Raw genomic sequence first — 26,997 nt, 5'->3', positions numbered from 1 at the left:
AGACAATTCCGAATGAAAAACATCGAATTAAATAAGCGATGGAGAAGCGAGCTGACATCTGCAAATGTGTTTCTGTTTCTGTCATTAAATGTTTGTAATGATACTATGGGGAAAAATATGAAGTCTTTCATTTACAATTATCAAAAAGACGCTATGGAATCTAATGCTTGTTTCATTTTGAGTGTTATAAGGAGGATGTAATTGCACTTGGAATATATTCGAAATTAAAGTACAGTTTCGAAATGCGTAATCCAGCTTGAGAACCCATGACACGGCTCATGTAATTCGGATTTGCAGAACTAAGAAAGTACGTTTTGAAGAAATTCAGAATGTAAATCTGTAAGTATATTTTTTGCCATTCTTATTACCAGCTAAAGAAGACAGTTGATGCCTCGTCACTTGCATGTATTGTGTAAGGACCCTTTCTGGTGTTCACTGCATAGCTAGCCTAAATCCGAAACATTGTATAAAAAAGTTACCGTGAAATGTGCCGAAGCAGGTGGTATGTGGCAGTCTACGAAACATCTGCTCTACTTCATTCAGAAACAAATTTAATCAACCAAAACGTAAAGCGCCTACTAAGCCAGTGTACATGACTTGTTTACTTATCAAAAGGGCTAGCTTTTGCGTCCCTTGTTTGTTTACAAACGAAAGTAGTTCTTTTATGAGTGCAATATGAAGTTGCGCGCGAGTTCATTATCGTAAAATATTGCACGATTCTGACTATGAAAAGTTAACGGAGAAACAAATGAGCATATACTAATGTCTATTATTGGCTGTTCCTTCGGTATGCATTCAAAATTATAATATTAAGAAACACAATTTTTAAACTTTGGGTTTAAAATTGGCAAAACGCAGATGCCCGAATTGTAGTTATATTTCAACTCGAGTAAGATTAAAAAGTTATCGATTTTCACTTTTCATTGATACGTTTTCAGTTGTTTGAAATGTCCAGTCAGAGGACAGTGAACGTACTTTGGGTATACATTTCCGAATTCAGAACAATTCAATTAAAACCTATACGTGCTTTACTCTGTATATAGGTACTTTGCAATGTTCGACGTGATTTCATTCTTACTCGTTCCATTTCGGATACTGCGGGAAGTCAGAACAGAACGCAATGCCCTTTTTGACCAGGTTGTACATGGCACTTAAAGATGTACATGAAAGCAAACATCTCATTCATATATATATATATATATATATATATATATATATATATATATATATAGAGAGAGAGAGAGAGAGAGAGAGAGAGAGAGAGAGAGAGAGAGGTTAGTTTGTTTTTAATTAACCTTACATTTAAACTTTTAATTGCTTTGGAACGATATCAGCCACACTTACACCAACCTACGGTTACTCTTTCTTCTGCTTACTTATGTTTATATGTCCTTATAGATTCGGTGGAAAGATCGAGAAATATACAATTTTAATGTGTTTTATATTAATATTTCATTTTCAAAAAGGAAAATTAGCAGTGATAAAAATGAAATTTGAAATCTCTTTTCTACATTATTACAAAATAAAAAGCAGAATAAAGCAAATTAAAATGGAAAATATATTTATTGAATATTCTCTCCAATAATTGTTCGCCCGTGTATGTATTTGTGTCTGCATGTATTTTAACATTAAATTAATTCATGCAGTAATTATGATAAAGAAAATAAACAGTGAAATATTCTTTGGAAATACTGGAAAGAATAAACCTGGGCTATGTACTCATAGCTTTTTTAATTTATACATATTATTCTGCAACAACTTTCTGACTATCTGCCTTTGTATTTGCAGTACTATAGCTCTCCGAATGACGCAATTGGCATATACATGTTAGACGGAAGTAACGATACCGATGATCGTGCAGTCACGTTCTGTGTGAATTATTTTACATACGACACTATTGAATTGGATCGCGCCAAGCATGAACCAGAAATACATGGTATATATATATATATATATATATATATATATATATATATATATATATATATATATATATATATATATATATATATATAAGGAATTTATTTGCATAGTTTTCCTTCTTTTGAATAAAGATACAGCGTACATACTACACAAAAACTTGTACACACCATTTAAATATATATGCATTTGCTTCCATGGAGGTTAAACGTGACCACTTGATGAAGGGAGTGACATTTGCAATCATTGCAAATACAGTTCAACAGCTATTGGGGCGATTCGCTTTCATTGTGGAAATTTCATATTTGCTTTTTTGTATTAGTATGTAGTTTCATTCTTATTGATTCAGCAAATAAAACCGATGCTTTAAAATTAAACTTGCAAGTTATTTAAATAAAGAACATTTTTCGTTACAAACACTACATGACTAGGGTGCTCAGCTTGGAGATCCCAGTCAATAGCGTTTTTATACTGACCGTTACCATTGCTGCTGGGGGCCCAGAGTGGCCGAGTGGTCTAAAGCGCCCTCCGTTACGGATCACTGCCATCTCACCTCAGTAGCTTCTCGTGGGTCGGTGGTTCTGCTCGGAGTTTTACGGGGCTCTTCCTCCACCATTAATACTGGCCGCCATGCATAGCCTATCGAGTGCTGAAAAATGACGTTAAACCCCACAACAACAACAACAACAACTATTGCTACTGACCGTAAGCTCGTTGTAATCCCCTTTTTCTCCCGCTTTGGATCGAACTGTTCGGCCAGTATTACACTCATATGTTGTGAGAGGTATACAGAGATCGATACCTGGATCACTGATGTAAAACTGGCATATTAATTGACCTACCAAAACACACAGATAACACACACACACACACACACACACACACAGATTACTGAGACTAAGATAGTTTTATCCTATGTATCTCCTGTTAGGATGTACTTCATAGTTTGAGAGTGGGGGAAAGACCCTTCAGTCATTGAAATATGTAAACATTATTTAGTTTAGAACCTTATTAGAGGTTTCAACAACAACAGCTAAAACAAAGCATTAAACATATTAGAGTCTTTGTGTGCAACGTAGCCAATGGATGTAGAGTAAGATCCTCTCGCTCTCAAGGTTATTTTATCTTGGTATCATCGGTATTTTAATCGCTACAACAATCATATACTTTCTACCCTGAAGTTCAAGATTTTAATCAAGCGTCCATTTTTGTAAATCTCTTAAAACAGGTTTCCACTCGTATTTTTGGTCCATTAGTGTGTGCGTGCGTGCGTGCGTGCGTGTGTGTGTGCAAAGGGGATTTCTACAGAATGGTATAACCAACAAGGTTGAACAATGTTGTACTCATTATTTTTATTTTTTATTAATGAACGAGTTTCATAACTGATTAAGAGGGCATTGAATTATTAATCTACTGTTGAAACCATAATTACATGTGTATTCATTGGCCATTGGCAAATAACAATTTAATCTAGTATGGGTGTCTCCAATTGCTTTATTCCGACACATCCAACATCATCATATATAAATTGTATGTAGCTTATAAACTACGAATGGAAAATTGTTAGTTCTTAAAAATACAAATGTTTTATTTTTTACTTTATTTTACCCAACCAATTATGTTTTATTTAACTTTGTTAAGTGATATTAAGAACTCGTAGCACATTTCTTGACACCGTATACATTTCTTAGAGTTAGAAACTAAAGGGGAATCCACCAACCACTGACCATGAACATACATTAATCTTTGTCGGCACAGAACAATGAACCTGGGACAGCGGAGATGTGAAGAGAACAAGTATACAGGACAAATATCAATATTTTGCGCAGTGTGAAAAAAGTTCAGACATAAATGAACCACATCTTCATCTGGTTGGAAAATTACTGTTTAGTTTTCAAACGTTTTATTTTCAGATGTATGTTTTAAATCCAAAGTTAACATGAATGGTGGAAACTATATCTACGACATCGCGGCTGACTTGAAGAACAATAATATCAGTGCGTCCATAGCTTTTAACAGGTATATATTTAGATCGTAAAGTTAGGTAATAAAATAGTAAAGATGAATCCTTTTATAACATCATTAACGTATAATTCGTATGACTGCTCGTATTGGAGCGTGTATTTTATGAAGACCCCAACACAGATCAATACCACTTTCAAACTTATACTTATATTTTTATATCATTAGTTGATAATTATTGAATTTATTACTTTTTGAGTTTGTATATTGCGTATAGTAACAACCACCTAACATCAGACCATCAGACATGAATGCTTTTAGCTAAACGGGCCACGGTTGCACAATGTCTAGAACTAACCAGCTGCTTACTTTTAAAAACATGGAAGCAACAAAGCATCAGTAGTTTATTCCAGGGTCAGTTATCATTTATCTTTGCTTTCTGTGGTGAATTAGAAAGGATGAATCGTAACATATATCATTCTAGCGCTATGGAAAAAAATAACAGAAAGAAATGTTTGTGTCATTTGTCCTCATTACGGCTCATGTCACATAAAATTAAACCTCAGGTCACACTCAGAATGATATAAACTCAATTTTCAGTAGCAGGAAATCTTGTGTAAAGAAATAAGATAAGTTAAACATTTTACATTTCGAAAAATTAACTTCAGAAATGTAATAAAAAGACCAACATAATATCGTGTTCACCTGTCAATGGTTGAATGTATAATTCTATGAATTTGTCCTTTGGTCCATACGGAACATGCAACATGCACGCAATAACAGAAGTTCTAGCTCAAGTACCCCTGCAAAATATTGCCGGTGGGGACGTTTTCTGCTGAATATTAAGGTTGAAGTCACTAAGATCTGCATGAAAACGCCTTGTATGCGTTTTTGACTAATTTCAACTGACATTTGCCTCAGCAAGACGTACATATGCAGTACCTGTGCAAATGAAAAGTAGTTTCCTGGTTTAAAGGCCATAAGGTAAAAGACATGATCATTATGAACCAAGATAAGAAAAAGAATCACGATGTGAATTCCACTGCCTATAAATGCACTACAGATTACAATTAAATTGCACGTGAGAGGTTACTGTGTTTAGAAGGTTAAGGCCACTTTGAACATAAGTCAAATGGACTTTTGAACTTCATACCTACATCGAAAACTTACATTGTTTGTTGTGTCTTCTTTTTGGAAGCCCCAACTAATCTACTTACATTTCTAGGTGCATTTTGTGAAATCTTCAGTGCCATAACAATGTGAAGAAAATGTCTAAGGTCGTTGATATCATATCATACTGTAGCTTAATTTATTTTTCTTTCATGTACCTTGTAATGGGCTGCAAAAGTACCAATGTTTGTGTCACTCACGGTCCGTTCAAATATCTCTGTCACTCCACAATGCACTTTGGCGATATGACTTTATATGAGTGCAGCAGAAACTATATATTATGTATTATACTTAACTGAAAATGATGAGACTAGCTAGATTATATCATTGTAATTACTAATCGATTAAATATTTAATGAACTGCCACCAGAACAAGGGATTTAATTTTCTTTTTTTTAGATTTCAAGGCTTCACCAAAATTGACAAAGTTAAAAAGATTCACATTTACCTTGACCCAGCACTATGAACATGTAGTTTTGATGTTCAGGTTGCTCATTAGTAACACCAATGACAACCATTTGTATACATGAATACAATGGTGTGAAAACACACGTGCATGCGCTCACATGTAACAGTTGTTTGGAACATGTTTGGAAATGTTTTCTACATTATCATTTTCTTGTGAGTTCTACAAATTATAAAATAAAATATTGTTTAAGAGGCACACGATTCATAAATGTTTAATATCCATTTGCAATTACAATACTTTAATCTAGCTACGTCTGTTCATGAAAACTATTGTCCGAAGACATCTGTACATGTTCAAATTTACATCTATAGGGACTTTCCAAATTGTTTCGACTTTATAATTTCTGGTGATGAATATAAGCTAACGAAAATAAATGTACTGTTTAAGTGGCAGTTGATTAAGTACTTTTACTTGTTTAGAAAAACGATACGCTAATCAACATACGATAATCTACATAGGCTAATCTACATAGGCCTGTTAGTTAATATGAATCACAGTGTAAAGTTGCTGCTGTCCTTAGTTGAGGTCGTATGGTCCAAATGCATTGAATAATAGCAATGACGGGCATATCAACCTTAACCAGTGATTTCTTAACATTGTACATAACAACTTTTCACATAGACACAGCGTGTAACCGACAAAAGAAATCCAACGATCGACTCAATGATTAACAATTCGAATTGTCGTGCACGAGCTCTGACGTTCCCAATGTCACTACCAAAAAATGTTTTTGGACTGCTCAGCTAAAACACATTCTACCCAAATAAAACTGCATTAGACCCAGTGATTAAAAAGACAAAAACAAACAAACAAACAAAACAAACCAAGAGTAATCGGAACTCAATGCAGGCTATCAAAATGCGAAATTGTGTTTCTTTTCTACCGTAATGGGCATAAATCAATAGTAATCACGCACACACCCATGTAAGACAATATATGAAAGTATATCTGAGCAACCAGAGCGGATTATTTTCATAGTAAGACAATCGGTTTATATAGTGAGTACCTTTAGATATTAAATTTAGTTTCGGGAGGGAATCCTTCAGCTTCTTTCAAAAAGTGCCATTTATCAAAAACATGCAACGAAATAGAGAGCAACTATATTTACAAATCATTAAAAAATAAAACTTTGCCGGAAATATAAATTGAAAGTATGATGCTTTCATTTTACTGGTTTCACTTCACAAAAGGGATATTCATAATTACTTAAGAATCTTTAAACATAAAATGAATTTTCAAAGTAGATCCGTTGAAATTATCAAATTTTAAACTTTTCTTTTCCTAATGTTTTAAATTTCCGTCCTTTTTCTTGCAGTTTTCTGAAGATCAACTTGACATTTCATATTTTTTCATTGAGACTTGACAGTTTGACTAGAAGTGGTCGATGTCTCCGCATACAAGGAGTCGTGAGTCAAGTTAAAAGAAACCCTAAAACTAATGTTTCTTCGATTATGAATTGGGCCGGTGGGAATGTATGCGTTATTCGCTTTAATAATGATATCAGATGACAGTCATATATATCTATCGAATTAAAGGACGATGAACATATCGAGGCGTTTAACAGTGCCTATCCCTTTCTTATGACAAGTTCGGTCTTATTCCCAGAATATCTACTGAAATATACACTGACTACTCAACACATAAATAGTTCGGAACTTACTTTCTTCCACGTTGGAATTCATCCTGTCAGATTTTGCTATTAATTTTCACTGCCTAATTCTTCTTTGGACCCGCTGAGTTCGATGTTGAAAGAAATTATGTTTGAGTCCCATTTTCGTTTCAGCTCAAATATGTATCACATATGGCACAGTATTCCATTTATGTTTTCTATATGAATTTTGACAGATAAACACAATGTGATTTTTTTCAATGAAGGATAAACATTATTAACACAGCAAGTCGAATGTAATCAGTGAAAGGAAGTGGGATTCTTGTGTGTTGGTTAAAATGGATTACTTCAAGACACTTGTTTTATGTTTTCAGATATCTTTTATAGACAAAGATAACAATGGTCAGGCTTTGGTCGATTTACATGCAGATACCGAAGAAGTGAACTGCAAACGTATCAATGTTGACATACCAAGTAAGACTAGAAACTTTTGTCTTTCTTGCATATATAATAGAAGGTAATCGAAGTGTGTCGACTTAGATGGGAATTATTTTGTGCTTGTGAGAACGAGTATAAAAAAGCGAACGATCATTTAGTTTTTGGGGTGTGTTGGATAAATGGGATTTTTGTTTGTCTTGCGAAAAATACCAAAATGGTCCCTCCTTAAGAAATTAGGCAGATTCGCCTTTTGGTAGATTCAGAGGACTTTGTTTAGGGTAGTCGTACGATCGAGTCCCTACATCATTATCGTGCACCTTAGCGCATAATAATTACTCTGATTGTTCCATTACAAACGGCCGTAAATAGCTGAGGAGGTATTATTCGATCAAATGTGGTTTATGTCTAAAGCGTTATGAATGACACACTAGAAACTTATATGTTACAAATTGCAACCAATTGCACACAAAGCGTGAAATATTACTTGTTATGCGTTATCACAAATCGCAAACATGTTAAAGGTTACTTTCAGATTGTTATCTGAATCAGATACTTTCTTCCTGGTTTTGAAAGAGGCCATTCAGACTTAGTGTTATAGAATGGTAACGTCTCATTAGAGCGCAGACCATTAGAGCTTATCCCATTAGAGCTCAAAAAATATTTTTGTCCTACTAGAGCTAATCTTATTAAGGCGCATCCCATTAGAGCGCGAAGAACTAGTATCACTAGAGCGCGAACTATTGAAAAGAATTTTGAAGAAACAAAGTATTTATTATTCTCGATCGGGGGTGTTGATCATTGATCTTTACATTTTATTATTTTACGATGTGTCGTACTCACAATGTCCCTGTAGCTGGTTTCTTTGTTTTCCTTCCCGGTATATTTCTTTATGACATATACTTCCTTCTTCAGACACTAGGTCTTGCGTCTGGTTAATATAACATGGTCTCTAAATTGTAGTGATCTTGACCAAGGATCAATCTATTACAGTATTGTGTATGTGTTATATATGTATCTATATTGTTTTATTCATGTAGTATCGGGTTTGTGCTAGGAATGGCCACTTTGTATTTTAGTTTGCATTACATTTTTATCTACTTGTTTATTTGCGTATTAAAATGAATAAACCGGTGTAAGGTATAATAGTTGTATAAAAGAATGTGTATTGATGGTTCTCTCGTTTCTGTCTAGTAATTATTCTCTAATAGTGACGACAACGCCGTTTTTGTACATACTATATATATATATATATATATATATATATATATATATATATATATATATATATATATATATATATATAATCAAACGTGATGGCAATTCAATCTTGTTGAACTTAATTATTTTCTCCGCGCCCTATTGTGAATGCGCTTTAGTGAGATTTTTTGCGCTCTAATGGGATTAGCCCTAATGAGAATGTTTTTTTTTTTTGAGCGTCTCACTGAGCGGCGCTCTAGTGAGACCAAACCTATAGAATGCTTCAAATTTAGTGAATGGCTAATACGTATCTTGTACTCTGAAAGAAGGATTATAATATAAAGATTACATGTAATGATCTTCCTAGACGAAATCTGTTTGTATGGAATCAAATACGAATTGTTTTTAAAAAATAAATTGCATACTTATTACAACCAAGCAAATGAATGTTGATTTTAAACACAAGATGCGAATGATAACATAGTAACTTATTGAAAATACAATATATCCTCTTGCAATCAGAAGTCTTTATTGGAGAAAACATGATTACATAATCAAATACATTATAACTATTTTTATTGTTAATAATTGTATGTAGGAAAGAATGATTTTGTTTCGAGAAACTATGTTATTAAAATTTAGATTGAGCAATATACCCATAGATATTTTACAATGCCAGCCCTATCATCTAATAACAAACATTCTTGTTCGAAGAAGTTATACATTTCAAAGGAGATAGTAGATTCATAGCATCAATAAATGCATGACATTCCCGCTCTAATTGGATTGACCGTCTGTGTTTAATGCATTAGTTTATTTATTTGTTCTAGAATTTAATGACCCATCAACTCATAAAGACTGCATCCTGCTGAGGCAGTTCAAGTAAATTAGTTTGTAAACGGACATACCAGTGTGGCCGATCTGACCTGGTCTGCACGGGACTCAGATCGCATCCTTTTGGTTAGTTTCTGATGCGTTATTTCTAACACACCAACTATACGTATTGCGCGTTATACAGTTCAATGCGTTACAGGTATGCTTTAACGTGTTATAAATGTATTGTAACGTATTAGATTCAAGTTTCAATGCATCATTTTTAACGCTCTCCCCGGTTGGTTCCTATGGCATTCATCTATCACACTTTTGTATTGAATGGTCTCTGATACCAGTTACTCATTATTGGGAGTCATGCGCAATATTTCTGCATAACCAGTCAGAAAATGTTCTTTTTTCCGATACCAGATTCGAAATTGTATGTTGAGATAGTACGGGTACTCCAGTAGTATCTCGTGGTTGCTGGCATTAAAAATCAACATTATTTACTGATAGCATGTACTGCTATTGTGCAGACAAAATATTTTATTAATCAAATACTTGAATTATCGGTAAATAATGTTAAATAACTTCTGGATAATCATTTTATCTAGAAAGCGTCATTACAGTGTTGCCAACCTTTCAAACAACTAGAACGTAGAAACGCCCTTTAAAAACATTATAAATATGAACTAGTACATAAGCAACAGAAACGTGAGATGGTGTTTGACATAGCTTTAAGTCTTTCCACCGTCCTCACATGTTATTGACCTAATGACAGTAGTACTGGTTGATGTAGTCATATTTGTAAAGACATAATTACAGGAAATTTGCATAGGAAATGACTATTGTACACTGGATACTATGTTATTTTGTTTGTCAAATTATTATCAACTTAGAACTGAAATATAGCAAGTATTACAGTTGTTTTCGGTTTATTCTTTCAGATATAAAGACTATAATTGAAACCCAGCTTGCCGACGCCGTGAAGGCCTTGTCTGGCATATCATTGATCTTCATGTTATCAGATCTTCTAGCAGGATTATACTTCTGTTGTGTGAGACATTTTTCTACGAGATTTTAGCGTTGAAATATATTATATTTTAGGCCAAAATAATTTGCGTTTCAGGCCTCATCCTAAAGAAAATTTAGGGTAGGTAGGGGTCAATTGTTTCAATAATATTTAAAAAAAGTAATATTACTGAATGCTGGCTCTCATAATGACACAGTACTCCTTTCTTTACAGCAAGCAATGATCATCAGGAAGCATTTTTGTACCATTACTTATCGCAATGTTAATGTTTCCTTAATTACACTAAAATAAATATTTTTATTGAAGGATAGAATACTATTAGTAAAGCACAATATATAACTTCATTGTCATGTACTATTGTCCTTTTTCTGATTTGATAATGAATTTTTGTCCTGATTCCCGTCAGTCATCTTCTATAGTATGTGTGTAGGCTTAGCAGCCTAACTGCAGTGTGAGTGGTACCACACTTTCTTACCATCTTGGACATGAACAAATCGTACTGAATGCACCAGACCTGTGGCCTCCCATTGGCCATTCAGCCGTAGATTTCTATATCATCTATGCATGATCAGCATGTTTCTAAAAAAACTTGACAAATACAAAAAATCACGACAATGTCTTATTTGAAGCTTTATTTAATTATGACCCCCCCCCCCCCCTTGCGGGTCCGGGGTTGTAGAATTGGCCCGACGTGCCTCGCTACGTGTCGTAACAGGCGACTAAGTAGAGGCAACCTGTTTGCCGTGGGTTGCGTCCCGTGTCGGGGAAGGAAAGAATCTTTGTAATTGAGCAGAGGTTTTCCATGCAATACACCACTTTGGCCTCTACTTCTCTTAAACAGGTGGTCGGGATGGGCCCGGTCTCGAAAAATCGGCTGGTCACACCGAGCCCTAGGAAGACTTTATTTACTCTCTCACCTTCTTTATCTTTCTCCTTGTATATCTCTTGATACCACCGTCGCCCCATCTATCTAATCCTTTATTTTTCCTTTGTCCTACTCTCAGAAGACTTCCTAGAAAGTGATGGCTTATCGGGTCAATTAGAAGGTGTCTTTACTTACCGAGTATACCACCTATGTATCCCTGACACTTGAAATGTGTCCCCTTATTGGACTCCGCTGCTGGTGGGTGAACATGGGTGATGAATTTTAAAAAAAAAACATCAATGGAAAACAAAAGCAAAAAACGAACTTAAGCGTTCTAAGCCTCTTACACACTCAGATGACGAACCATGTAGCGTGGAATCATTCCTACGCTTCCTGGTTATTCAGTCAAAAGATCAAACGAAAGCAATTGCTTCGCTGTCTCTATTTATATTCAAAAAGACTATACTTGGCCTAGTCGGCACGCCGAAAAGTGTAAAGAAACTAAAATCGGGTAGCTTGATAGTTGAATGTGAGCGCAAGGTGCAAACTGAGACTATCGGAAAAATTCACACTTTCAATAATATTCCGGATACAAAGGTGTCATTCGCTGCCGAGACCTCGCTGGCGTCAGCGACACTGAACTCGTCGAGGGAATGAGATATCAAGGTGTTACTCCAATTCGACGGATTCGTATCAAACGTGGTACTCAATTGCAGGACACGAACACCATCATACTTACCTTTAACACACCAACACTACCTAAGGTAGTAAAAGTTGGCTTTTTACAGGTTAAAGGTAAAGTATACATTCCAAACCCTCTACGTTGTTTGAAGTATCAGAATTAAGATCGCCACGAAGAGAGATGCTCCAGAAGCACTCTGTATGTGGCCGATGCGGAGAAACCAGCCATCGAGAAAAAGACTGCAGCACGACTCTCCATTGTGCAAATTGTGGCAAAGGTCACCATGCTAATTCTAAAGAATGCGAGACCTGGAAATTAGAGACGGAGCTCCAGAGTGTATAATATACGTCAAACATTCCCTTCCCAGAGGACAGAAAGATGGTCGAATCTCGAACCCATCTACATGGCCCAACCTTCTCAACAGTTGTAAAAACCAGTCCAAAGACAACCAAGGATGGACAAGCTCAAACTGATCAACCAGATGCAACAGGAGCTACTAGCATTCCACATTAAAAATCACAATCTTCACATAGAGAACTTTCAACAAGCCCTCAATACCTAAGTCTTTAAAAAAACAAAAGTAAAACACATAAACAGATAGCAAAAGGGGTCTGATGCCCCTATAAAGCTGCACAACATGTACGGATACCTTGAGGATATGGATGCAGAAGAAACTGCTCCATGTCCTCCAGGTATCTCTCAAGGTAGATATAGACCTACCAACAAAAAATTAACTCCCGTACTTCCTTCAGAGAAAAAACCTCACAAATTACCTCGGGGAAGGTAGGTATAATCTAGCTCCACAATCCTCACTTTAAGCATATAATGAAGAACACCATCATACAATGGAACTATCAAGGACTTAAAGTCAACTAACGTGATATTCTTCTGCTTTTAAACTAACACAATCTTGCAGTACTATACCATCAGGAAACTTTCTTGAAAAATACGGATACAATCACACTTAAAAACTACTCCCTGTTTAACCCCTACTCCTAGAATGTTGACAGGGCCTCAGGAGGAGTTTCTGTTATTGTGAACAACAGAGCCCCTCATAGCGTCATCCCTTTCAAACACAAATTTGCCATCCATTGCTGTAAGCTCACAAGCTGTGTGTGTGCAAAACAATGGGACGACTGATCAATTCTCGACTTGTATGGTACCTGGAAACAAACAATTTAATATCTCCTTTCCAAAGTGGCGTTGGATATGGTTGGAACTCAAATAATCATCTGGTTAGAATCGATGCATTTATCGAGAAGGAACATTTAGTAGCGGTTTTCTTTGATTTAGAAAAGGTCTATGACACGACATAGAAGTACGGGATACTAAATGACCTGCACGATCTAGGTCTACAAGACCGTCTGTCCTCTTTCATATCAAACTTCCTATCAGACAGAGAATTAAAGGTACGAGTGGGCTCTACCCTCTCAGATCTGCACGAGCAAGAGATGGGTGTGCTCCAGGGCAGTATTGTATCTGTGACGCTTTTCAACAACAAAATCAATAGCATCACCAAGTGTTTGGCTCCTGGTGCGGATTGCTTACTATATGTTGATGATTTTCGAATATGTTATAGATCAAAGCACATACATGTAACTGAAAGACAACTCAAAAAAAATATCAACAAGATTCAAAATTTATCCAGTACGAACGACTTCAAATTCCCGAAATCCAAAACTCCTGGTGTGGATTGCTCGTTATACGTTGATGATTTTCTAATATGTTATCGGTCAAAGCACATACATACAATTGAAAGACAACTGCAGCAAAATATAAACAAAATTCAAAATTGGGCCAATGCAAACGGTTTCAAATTCTCGAAATCAAAAACAGTATGTATGCATTTCTGTCAGTTACGACGACACCACGATGAACCTAACCTCACGCTGGACGGAACACCTATTCCAGTTGTTGGGGAAACAAAGTTTTTAGGTATTGTCTCCGACAGAAATCTGACTTTTATTCCATACCTAAAGAATTTGAAAGCTAAATGCTTAAAATCTCTAAATCTACTTAAAGTAGTAGCTCACACTGACTGGGGTGCTGATAGAAAAGTCATACTCAATCTATATAGAACGTTTATTCGCTCCAAACTTGACTATGGTTGCATTGTTTATAGTTCAGCTAGAAAGTCGTATTTGAAAATGCTTGATCCAATACATCAACAGGCAATAAGTCTCGTTCGGGAGCATTCAAGACATCCCCATGTGAACGCCTCCTCGATGAAGCGAACGAATCACCTTTATCACATCGTAAAGAAATGCTTTCCGCACAAGTATGCTCTCCAATTAAGATCAAACCCTCTGAACCCTGCTTTTTCGGCTGTTTTTCAACCCAAGTACAAAGCCTTATACGAAAATAATCCAAATGCCATGCCTTCCTTTGGCATTAGAATAGCATCCAGCCTTGACAGTACAAAAAATGATCTTTCTACAATTCAGAAACGTCCACATCTGAAACACCTTCCTGGCTACTGAAACAACCAAAAGTACTTTTTACGCTACACGATAGAAACAAATCTGAGACAAACCCATCCATCTTCCATAACTCGTATCATGAACTCCTCACCGAATTTAAAAACTACACAAGAATTTATACCGACGGATCAAAGGATGAGGAAAAGGCTGCTCCAGCGGAGATATTAATTACAAGAATTCGAAGTGGTCATACTTATATAACCCACTGCCACATCCTAAAAGGTGAAGACCGACCAGAGTGCGTTTCTTGCCATGAACAATTCACTGTTAAGCACTTTATGCTAGAGTGTGTTGACCTGCAAGCTACTTGCGATCCATATTATAATGTGCATGACATGAAGGAACTTTCTGATACAATAAACCTCACTTGTATTATAGAGTTCCTGAAAGCAGTGAACATTCGCTCTAAACTCTAACTTTGATGGTATCACCTAGAGCAGTTTTATGCAATATATATATATATATATATATACCGTCCCTTTTTTCAATACCTTTTCATCACTCTTCATTAACATACACCATTCACATCCCCCGTATATCGGGAAGCTTTGTTTTCCACCGTTGCCATCTTATCGTTTTAATTTCAACTATCTGGTTTTTATATCGCCGGTCGGTATGATCCGCTTTATAATTTTTAGAAGATTATACATATAACATTTTGTATGGCGCTAAAAAGCCAAACAGTGATGATGCGACGTTAAAATACAATCAATCAATCAATCATTTAATTATGTATGCTTCGTGAAAATTCGGTGTTATAAGTTACTAATTTTTTTAACAAGCTCAAGTAATGTACATTTGTCAAATTTAAAGCTTTCATTCAAACTGACCATATAAGACAATGTGTCGTCATTTATCAGGTATTACATTTCTTCCAATGTTGGTTAATGCTGAGTGTAGCACATTTGTCAAGTAAAATCCTGAAATGGGTCATTGACGTTTGAAAACTGTATCCTCATTCAGCCTAGTCTGACAGAGTGTTTCAAACTTAGCCTAGTTGGCCTTCTTAATATTCCATTGTGGAATTGCGTCATCAATTGTAGAGTTAATATTTACGAGGGAGATTGGAACGTGATCACTGCTGTGAAGGTCATCAGTGACCTTCCATTCATAGTCCAAAATTAAGGAAGGAGAACATAATGTCAAATCGATGCATTGACCTTTAATAACTATAGTTAAATGCCCAAGTGTAGTAGATTCCGCCCACTGTGCATACGGGATGATCTAAGCCAAGATGCTATTGCTGTTTTCTCCCTCTTATTGAGATGATTCTAACAAGCAATCGCAAATGTTTTTAATATACAATGTCATTTATATGCTTGTTTTGATGTTTTCAACAATTATGCAAGTGATTTTAAAAGAAGACTATATCCTGCTTGACTGTGAATTTCAAGTTTACTGGCTTTCACGAGCTGAGATTTTATTTCTGTTTCGTTTCAAATGTGACTGGTCAGTGAATTAAATGTAGCTGGCACAAGCCCTACATTCGTCTGTCTCAGGGCTACATCATTAAAGTGTATGACATGTTTTAAATCCTGTTTGAGTCCTTCCAGCTGATGCTGCTAAAACATATCCATTATAATTTCTCCGTTTTAATTATACGCATTTGCGTGACAGAGTCAAAGTGTACACACTTTTTTCTTCAGTACCACAACTTAAGTGTCCATTTGGAAAACAATTCCTCAAAATTGTAGGTAAGGACGCAGAGATGTGCCATATATCATAATCATAGTCAGAATCGGCAATAGAGTGGCTTTTTTGTTTTGCATAGATTAAGCGTCCGTGATTCATTGATTATTTATATAACATAAATTATACGAGACTCTCGCGAAGAGAGATGAGAAGACGGAAAATAGCCACAACATAGGACCTTCTTACTTTGTATGTATTAATCTTTTTGCCGAGGTACAGAAAACACTTCTGAGTTCGGCACCTAACAGTAGGATCGGTCTGTAAACTGGAAACATACATTTTAGTATCTTTGTTTCTTTCTTCTGGGGGTCTAATACTTACACATATCTAAATAGGAATGTATTTGATTGTATCTTATAATGTTCGTCCCGTTTGTGGTTCCTTTGTGCATTTTTAGACTTAATTCTGTACCCTTTGCTATGCATTAGGTTTCGCCAAATTTATTTTTCAACCAGTCTAATTTGTACGTATGACCGAGTCCAATATTTCGGTTATCATTTTGTTCTTTGAGGTACTGCTCATTACAGCAAGTCAAGTTTGGTGTGTAATAATTGAATTTTATTTTTTTTAAACTTCATACACATTATCAATTAAGAATAACATAATGACAATTTCAAGTTTGTGTTTCCTTTTCATGCAGGAAACTGTACTTGTTCAAACATATTTTGACCTTGTGGTTGGATCAATTTATCACATCCTGTCTTACACATCATGTTTCATAAGTTCATCCCAAGATCTCAAATTGAATGTTGGATTTTATTTATTTCTGTCATTCCCTGCGTATTATGTCTGTCTTCACTCCCAGTTTCTTTCTTTATTAGCCACTACTTTTAGACGTGAATATCTCAAATCAAAATAAGATAGTACATGAAAAATAAATCCTTAATTTGACAGAAAACAAGAAAATATATGAAGGGGAACTCCCTGAGGCACTTTCCTGGACTATCAAATGGCATTCCTTTCAAAGAATATGTTTGTTTTATCAAGGGATGGAATATTCCAGTCATAATTGGGGACAGTTTCACTTTAGCAGCTACAATAGATACTGGCCAAACAAAGGAGGTAAGCAAAATACATGCGCATTTCTATACCACATAAAAGAAACAATCAAAATGGTGCAAGGGTTTTAGTTAAACCATCGTCAGTGTGATAGGTCTCATGTATACGATGAGTATGGTGGAAGAATATGACAACTATTACATGTGTGAGAGTTAGACCGAAACGTTTTTACTGGTTAAATATTTCGTCATTCATCTAAGTTTTGTTAACGATCGACAATTATGCAGAAAAGTTAACAAAGCGAGAGGAAAAATGTGGTATATAATTTCGCAATCCAGATATACAATAAACAATCTACAACATTGTATCCATGCCAGTGCGGGAAAATATTCATACATTTTCGGCCCCAGCTTTCTTTTAGGCTAATGCTAACAGGCGGCAGGCAATAAATAAATCTATATTACACCAAGGTTGCAATAGACAAGAGTCGAAGTGACATTACTATCCAGACTTTGCCTGTGTAGATTGGTCATTGCAATACAATAATTTACAATAAACTGAATAGACATGAGAAGCAGATAAATGTGTGTAACTATAAAAACAGAGGTATTTAAAGAAAGAAAAACCACAAGACATCCAGCAACAAGATGACTGTTGATCAAGCGTACAAACTATTATATCTACTCTTATTACATCTACTCTTATAAGTCATATATATATATATATATATATATATATATATATATATATATATATATATATATATATATATATATGAGACATGATTAGGCCTAGTGATAAATCATGGCTTATATCAGAATGAAGGCCAGAGATAAGAACGAAGACAAATTGAGGACCAAACTCAAAATCCCAAACCAGTATCAAAATATAAGAACCAGAGAAATATAGCTAAATGTTTGAAACAGCAGCTAAGGATACATTATTTATTTTACAACTTGATGAACTTAGACTTACGGACCGATCATCTAACTTCGCAACTAGTGATCAGGAAAAGTATCACCTGCTGAACCCTATTCTTGCTTTGTTACACATTTACATAAGGACGGTAAATAGTCACCAACTTGTGACAATCCAATATTTTTTGAGAAAATATGAATAAAATATCTTTAAAATAATACCAAAACAACATGCTGTAACAGTCCATCATATTGTTATTATTTATTCACGTGGACATTTTTAAGACAAGAATGTTTCAGTTATGAAAAAGAATGTTTAAAAACGCATCAGATCATAATATATCAATGTATGTAAATTGTGTTCCAAACGTAATCTAACATATTTATCAATAAAAGAATTGGTGAATCCAAACGTGGAGATGGTGAATAAAATCAAGTGACATGGATGTTTCACCTAGCGAAAATGGGAATATTTACAGAACCAATCAGTTTTATACCTTTTTGTCGATTTCATTAGCTTCAGCGTAAATGGGAATATTTATGGAACCAATCAGTTTTACACCTGTGGTCCATTTTGTCCGTTGTCGGATAAACAACACAGAATTGCAACCATCAAAGTGTTAAGGACGGGTGACTAGACTGAGATAACAATCTTTGCAGAATCATTTCTAGATTTCTTATTTCAAGAACGAACTAACCAATAGTATTCAACAGTTGCGAATTAGTTATTAAGATTATTTGTTTAAGAATCTATTTCGCCTAGAGTACTAGTGCGTCGGACTGAGTTTTTCGTCATTTTCTGGCGATTTCTTTCAGCTCACACTCTATCATTTCATCGAAATATTTATGCATTGGAATTTTGTGACAAAGTCATGAGTAATTCTAGCAGATGACAATTATGCACAGTATATGGACAGACGGGTAACTACTTAATATTGCACGTGCACGCACCGAGGGACTGGATTTGTGAGATGGAAGTGATATTGAACAAATAACTTTAACACTTAATTGCAGAGGGTTAGGGTTAAGGAGAGAGTGAATCAAAATGAAATATATAGGCCATCCACATTTTTCATCCTGACTGACATTTATGCCCTGACAGCCAAATTATATTTTTAGCAGATACCACTAGTGTCTTTTCTGTCAGATTTTTCTGAAAACTATGGAAGTTTATTTTATAATGAGGTATTTTGATGCACACACGCACACACACACACACACATGTATATATATATATATATATATATATATATATATATATATATATATATATATATATATATATATATATATATATATATATATATATATATATATATATATAATGGCAATTAGGTGCATTGGAGACTTTCTAAATATGACGCGAATGCCATTGACATGGGAGTTGGCTGTCTTCTATGCTGGATTTGCCTTGCACGCTATCTTCACTTCAACAAAAAGTTCCACGTGAGTTCAGGACAACGTCAACGTTCTATATATCTATCTAACTATCTATCTATCTATATATCTATCGAGTAAGTGACCGAGAAATACAAGAATGAAACAGACATCAATATGGAAATATAATTTATAATAGCATACGAAAGGGCAGATATATTTCTTCAATGAGAAAAGTAAATAGTTCCAAAAGCAATATCGCCTCTGTGGCGATAAAAGTGGTATTTTTCACCGTGGCCATAAAAGTGGTATTTTCACTGTGGCGATAAAAGTGGTATTTTCACTGTGGCGATAACAATTTCAGTGTTCTCGCACACGTACATTTTAGTATTGCTTCTATTAATACACAAGAAGCAAGCTTAAGTATTTTCTTAAATAGTTTTTAAAGCTTGATATTTACTAACTATTATCGGTCTTAGATAAATAGTTGTTTCAGTATTTTAAGTGAACATCCTATTGTAAACTTTCATACTGTCGTTATTGTGATACCTTTCTGCATATTTCTATTTCAAATATATTTTAAAATGGATTGTTAGACTGTGTGTAGAATACGATATTCAATAGCATCTACATTCTACACGGTATTAATTTCGTCAGTGGTGTCCAAATATAAAATATTTAAATATTAAACTCATAAAAGCATAAATTAATAGAGACCATATGGTGCATAACACCCATATTTCCATCGTTACAGCAAATTTGTTTCTGCAAGTTTCATTCATATATGACGTGCAAAGGTTTAATTTTGCTAATAAGTATGATCTTTCTTGGCAGTTGCTTTTCAAGACGATGTACCATGCAATCCCTGACGTTGTGGCATATTTATTTTGCGTATGCCTTCTTTTCGTTGGCTTTACTTTATGTGGATATGTTGTGCTGGGTCCTTACCACAACAAGGTAACAGTATGAGTGTAAACTCGTTTAATATATTATGTTTAATGTTGACCTTTACAACACGTTCTGGCTAATTATATTATACTTTGACATATACCTGAGATATAATTGAGGTTAACATAAAAGAGGAGTTCAAAGGAAATCCTTTCGACTGGGGACACGTAGGCGTTACGACTGCGGATCCTAAGGATCCAGCTGGGACCGCATAGGTGCGAAACGAGCAGTTATCATTATAGGAACATCTGTAATGTTTGGCTTCTTCATGAACAAACCAAAGTGTTGGCATATACATAATCAAAATATTAGCGACATGTTTGTTCTATTGTTATAGCAAGGAATATTACATGCAAAGAATATTTATTACCTTAATTGAGTAAACGAGGTTTTGCGCCAGTACAATTGAGTAATGTATATATGTTTCCTTTTACAGAATGTTGAGTTCACAACACCTGATTTAGTCTAGAGTTTATACAGCTCTCTTTACATGACCTGTTAGTCATCTATTGTGTCTTTCGCTCACTTTTCTCCTACATCATTATAATGGCGCGTATATTAGCTGATCGCTTAACGTCACTATTTACTATTTGAAATAGTTTTGCCCAGTCATTAAATCAATGGCGCTTTTGTTCTTTATCCATTTTAAAATTAGAGTATTTTAGGAAAACTTAAAGTCATGAACATGATATTTCCCTCAAAAATTTAGTTCCAGACGATTTCCATGTCAGCAGACACACTATTTGCAACGATTAGCGGAGACGAAATTACTGTGACGCTTGATGCACTAGAGACTGACAAGTTAGGCAGTTCAACAGTTTGGTGGTTTGCCCAGGCTTACATGTGGCTCTTTGTAAGCATCTTTACCGTCTTCATGCTTAACATCTTGATCGCCATCTTCAGTAGCGCTTACGAAACCATACAGGTGAGTTATAATCTTACAGAAACAATCTTTGAATTCATAAAAGTAACACTGATAACTTGCAATACATTGTTTCCTAAGATACTAATGAAAACATTACGGTCCTTTTACTTTGAAAGAACTAAGATGTTTATCTATTTAGTTTTAATTTATGCTAAATATGAGTCTTTAAAACGAGAAGCGTTGCGAATACCAGGCCATACTTAAAGTCTGCGTTATTAATGAAAACCTTTGTATGCTACAAGACTGAATTCCTTGGGAGAAGTATGAAACATTGTCCACCCAGTGACCAATAGAAAGTGATTCTACACGCACTCATATCTACTAGGGTTCGAAATTAGCCTAGTCTAATAGCAGGAAGCTAGTTAACATTCCGTAGCTTTCATAATTCTAGTAGTCCAATGGACAGCCAGCAAATACTTAAACAACCGAAACGTAATTTTTGATAATTTAATCACCGGACCCTGCCCAAGCTCTCTAGAATCTAATTACGTTAATCCACATTATTCCATTGCTTTGTAAAAGGTGATTACAATTAGGATTTGACTTGTCGTATTCCAAAATAAGGCTCATACATCTTTCCTGGTTTTCGTAGATTCATAAGGGTAAAGTTGCACTTCAAAAGCTGAAAACCAGATTTGTATACTTGTCAAGTGGTCATTTAAGTGGTATAGTCATTAACATCCTACTTATATTTAATCAGTCTGTCTTTAAAGTATTGTCAATAATAAAGATGCATGTTGCATTTAAAGTTTGGCGTTGTTTGTATATGTTGTGAAAACGCACATAATGCCAATGCTATGAAATGGAGAGGTGGTTTACCAAACGTTCGCTGTTGCACTGTGGCTATTGCCTGAAATCATATGCTTGAGAAGTTTCGATTCATCATAAGTAGGTTAAACGAGGTATTTCTATATTTCCATTATTAAGTTATTTCTTTGTGTTTTTTTTCGGATGACAAGACTTAATTTACCCTGTCATCCTTTCTACAGTTAAGGTTATGATATTCAGTCACTATTTTTCTTGTAAACTTGTAGCGAATTTTTCATTTAGCTTTGGTGGTATTCTAAGGCCAGGTTTATAATTCTGGATTATGAATGATTGTAATAATTAAGCATTAAAATAGTTGTTCATCTCTAACTGTGACTGACATTGTTTTTGGGATGTACTAGTGAATAATCGTCAGGACTAGCAAATTGTTTAATCTGTTAACCCTTCCGCCCACACGGGACGATCAGAATTTGTTGTAGGACAATGAGCATTTATATTAGGATGGTTACCATTTACACTAAAACAATGAGCATTTATAGTAGGACAATGGACATTTATAAAAGGACGATGCGCATTTATGTGAGAGTTTAACGTTGTTTTTTCTGAGTGTATCGTGGTATAAACTGTCAGTTGCCGACTCACACGGCAAATAACGCCCGAAGGGCATTATGTAAGCTGTGTGAGTCGGCAACTGACAGTTTATACCACGATGAACTCAGAAAAAAACAACGTTAAACTCTTATAATTGAAATTGTAATTATTTGTTACGTTATTTTGTTTGCATCATTAAAAAACAGAAATTCTAATTGAGCGTAGTAATACATGTTTGTGGTTTTTCTGTTACGTAGCTATTTATAGCACTTGGGATGTCCAGCTTCATCGCAATAAGGTCATCACAATACCAGTCCTTCAACCAATGAAAGCCAAATTTTTGCAATTATTTTTTGTTTGTTTGTTAGCATGTTGTTTTTCTTTAATGCTTACTTCATGTCTGCCTTAACTGGCGGTGTTTATCTTATGCTGTACACGCGACTCTATTTATAGAAGTGGAAAAGTAGTTCTCCTAACAGTTCATAAAGAAATGAACGCAATTCGTTTTGATCACGTGGTAACATTCTGACCAATGGAAATGTTACTTTCCTGTATCATCTACTAGCATTGCAATTATATTAAATACATGGCATGCTTACTGATGGACACCATCACATACGCACACACCAAATCTCTCTCTCTTTCTTAGCCTTTAATTTGCACTTATTGTGAGGTGTGAAACCATCTTAGATACTACAGTGCCCTCATCATCCTTCCAAAAGAATGGCCATCGTCTTGGCCTACAAAATCATAAATTGCCAGAAATCGTTCGTAGCAGTCGCTAGATCGAACGCGTGCCGATAAATGTCATAAATGTAGACTGTATATCAGAAACTAATTTAAGTAGTAACATAGGGACATAGGGGTCGAACGAATTAACAATAAGCCAAGCCGTAGGTTTACATTGGGTGACTGAAATGTGAAGTAGCTTTGTACTATCTATCACCTGGTGATCTCTGGTCAAAAATCGAAGTTTTGATTGTTATTCAGTACTTCACTTTGTGATTACTATTCAATGCCCAGAACTATGGTATGAGCACACAGTGTGCAATAGCTAAACCTCCTGCACCCACTAACCTACGAAAAGGGTAGACTGTACGAGAAGAGGTATGAAATATTCTGTCACACGTAAGAATGAATAGGAGTGTTGATAGGCACTATATCCACAAATACAGTACAAACACAGGCTAGGATAATTTTTATTAATAAATATACCTACAAACATAAGAGAGGGCTAAGGTTTTAAGTTTGACTTGGTTGTGACCATACACAATTTGATATAGACACTAACCTGCAAACACATAAAGTAGCAATGCTTGGTATCTTTACTCTAGTGCCATTAGGTGGAGTAACCAAAAAAGGTTATTATATATGGCGCAGATTCACAGTTTTTCTCAAACAAACTTCCGATCAATGCCCATTCAAAGGCTAAACTACGTGTCAGGTACCTTTGCCTCTCCACGTAGATTTGTCTATTTTACATAGCGGTGTCTCTGATCCTGATAATAGACAACCTATGTATTGACATATATTCGAAATCCTAGGTTAAACGGCATGGTAAAAACAATGGCCAGTGTCTCCAGTTTCTTCACACCATGTCGGGTTGTCTAGATAATAGATGACACAATGGATCAACGCACTACAAATAAACAGCCTCGAACCGAAAATGAATATTCCACCAATCAGAATGCGTATAGCATAATCCCTTCATGACATGTTATTTACCATAGACGAGGGTTTGTGGATGTACCATGTAGAAGAGTCCAAGCAGCAGGAGGGGGGGGCGAATCGGACATTTTGTCCAATCGTTATTTTGCTTAATTATTACTTTCTGCACTCAGCGGATCCGGTGTAGTCAGCGCTGGTAAAAAAAAAAACGACGTCGGTCCATCCTACACGATGGTGACGTCATTTGGTTTAATTAATCTTTCTGCGCGCCGATCCCCAGCGTCGTCAGCGTCCGGTAAACACAGCGACGACCGCGTCGATGTCATTGCCCCCCCTGCTGCTTACAATGATCTAACAAATAGAGTGATCACTAACTCCTCCTCTTGTAGATCAATTAGGTTATTTGACTGATCGGTAAGTCTAAAATTAATTCTCGTTAAAAACCGATTATGGCATCGCATATAGACCGGATTAATCGGGTTCTCAACGATTAAGAATCCGGGAGGGGCTGTTGGCGAAAATGAATAAAGGATATACCCCTGTTGAGCTTGATTTGATTGCTTGGTATCTACCTGGTAACTCCCTTCGATAACATCACACACTAGATTGATTGCTATCACCGATGCGATATTTACGTTGTATGGAGCAATATGCCTACCACCATCTCCGTTATCGTGTTTGAGGATAGTTGATGGACCAAGAAAATCATTAAGAGACTTTCTTAGTTTTGGCGCGTTGTATCCTGGAAACTTGAAATCGGGTAAATCGGCTTCTGTGATATTATACTCGGTTAGGAATTTTTGTTTATTACCATCGCTGCTATCGGATATTATTTTAACGATTCGTTCATTGATATATTCCATGTCTGATATAAGTTGATTTAACACCTCAACGTGTTTTCGTGCTTTTGTTTGCCGTAGCTGTTCTACTTGCAATTGGTAATTATGATTAATCTCGGCAAACACACTAGCGATATCATCTAAACGAACTGTGACCACTGCGGACGATTCAGGAGTTTTCTTATACGGAAAAAACCATTGCATGGTATTCCTGTCTTGAAATATAAACTCGCTGGGTAATAACGTGTTTCTTATAATAGACAAATCATCCAGATAACTGGGATTAATCTCATGATACGATTGTGCATTCGTGTGCAAATACGCGGGGATTTCATTAGGTGGATTCTCGGGCCAACCTAGTATGGTTCTTATTGAACTGTTATAAATATCAACCATATACCCCGGTATGCTTATTTCAATCGTCGACGATAACGTCGGTTCATGAACCGTAATAGCGATTTTTGATTCTTTTCCAGTGATCGATTTTATCCTGCGTTGAAATTCTTTATTGATTTGTTCTACTTGGTATGACCCAGTTGGTATTGTAACCTCATTCCAGTCTGGGGTCCCATCGGGTTTATTTGTCCATGCAAAAACCAGCGAGTTATTAGGTTGTTGTCCGTTAAATGCTTCCGCTCGGATATTAGGCCAACTGTGATATACTCGCAATTTTGCCAGCGCTATTTCCTTTACTGGAATCGGAGAAGGGAAGTTTACATTGAATTCTGGCTTCGTTGACGTTATCGATATCATACTTGTTTGTACCGGAGTGGTGTTCTCCGCGATCCGTTGAAGCAATTGAAACCCTTCGGGGTTCAGCGACATTATTATTATTTGTCGTTTCTAGTGTTTAATATTAACAACCTGCTTGTTTTAAGCCCATTGAAGTTGTTTCAGGAGAATGTTTTAAGCCCATTGAAGTTGTTTCAGCCACGTGGTTTCCAGCTTCCAGTTGAAAAATCCTCGATTTTTGACATCGCGGAGTCATACAACTGGACCATCGTGGAGAATTCAGCATCGGATATAAACGAATTATCTATCGCCAACGAGATCAACCCGGATAATTTCGAGTACGCGTCGGATACTATTTGATGTTTTACTGTATACTCGTTGAGTTTTTTCTGAGCACACGATGATATCTTTCTAGTGATTGCGTTGGCGACTCCAGCAATTGTTGTCGCCGCGGAGATAGCGATTGGAACAGCGATCGGGGCTATCATGGTCACCGTGGATAAAATAACACCGGTACCGGCTACTATACCCGACACCGAGTACACGACCGCGTCGATGGTGGTTATTTTTCGACGGTATTTTTTTATTTTTATACGGTATTGTTCGGAAAGCGTTTTCAAATTCGCGGAGAATTCTTTTACGGTATTGAATCGATATTGATGTGACGTCGGTGATACCTCTGATTCAATTACCTTGGTGGTCATTTTTATTTTAAAAGAGCTAGTGTTTTTAATTACTCACTTAGATCCGCTACAAATTCCACATACCATGTAATGTTTGCCCTAAATAGACCGCTATCAACGGCTTTAATTGTAAACCGTTCGGTTGCATTCTTGTCTATAATTGTTGATATTGTATTGTTAAACTCAGATGAACTCGACGATGATATATTAAACTGCATCG

The 26,997-nt window shown here is 35.7% G+C and overlaps 1 protein-coding gene across 2 annotated transcripts in view; it reads left to right on the top strand.

Moving 5' to 3' along the window:
* Nucleotides 1-26,997, top strand: part of LOC149783123 (mucolipin-3-like) — a 58,639-nt gene that overhangs the window by 9,630 nt on the left and 22,012 nt on the right. The window contains exons 4-12 of one of the 2 annotated variants that reach the window (XM_089931346.1): nucleotides 1,789-1,936; nucleotides 3,834-3,939; nucleotides 6,837-6,927; nucleotides 7,505-7,604; nucleotides 10,526-10,635; nucleotides 17,225-17,392; nucleotides 19,582-19,692; nucleotides 20,458-20,580; nucleotides 21,281-21,496. In XM_089931346.1, the coding sequence (XP_089787472.1) occupies nucleotides 1,789-1,936; nucleotides 3,834-3,939; nucleotides 6,837-6,927; nucleotides 7,505-7,604; nucleotides 10,526-10,635; nucleotides 17,225-17,392; nucleotides 19,582-19,692; nucleotides 20,458-20,580; nucleotides 21,281-21,496 (1,173 nt within the window). Of the gene's footprint in view, nucleotides 1-1,788; nucleotides 1,937-3,833; nucleotides 3,940-6,836; nucleotides 6,937-7,504; nucleotides 7,605-10,525; nucleotides 10,636-17,224; nucleotides 17,393-19,581; nucleotides 19,693-20,457; nucleotides 20,581-21,280; nucleotides 21,497-26,997 lie in introns of both variants that reach the window. The other variant, XM_089931345.1, reaches the window with a different exon arrangement.

The sequence above is a fragment of the Sinohyriopsis cumingii genome, chromosome 14 (assembly GCF_028554795.1).
Source record: "Sinohyriopsis cumingii isolate HCF-2022 chromosome 14, ASM2855479v2, whole genome shotgun sequence".
Taxonomy (NCBI): Eukaryota; Metazoa; Mollusca; class Bivalvia; order Unionida; family Unionidae; genus Sinohyriopsis; species Sinohyriopsis cumingii.
This window is presented reverse-complemented; position numbering and strand designations above follow the sequence as displayed.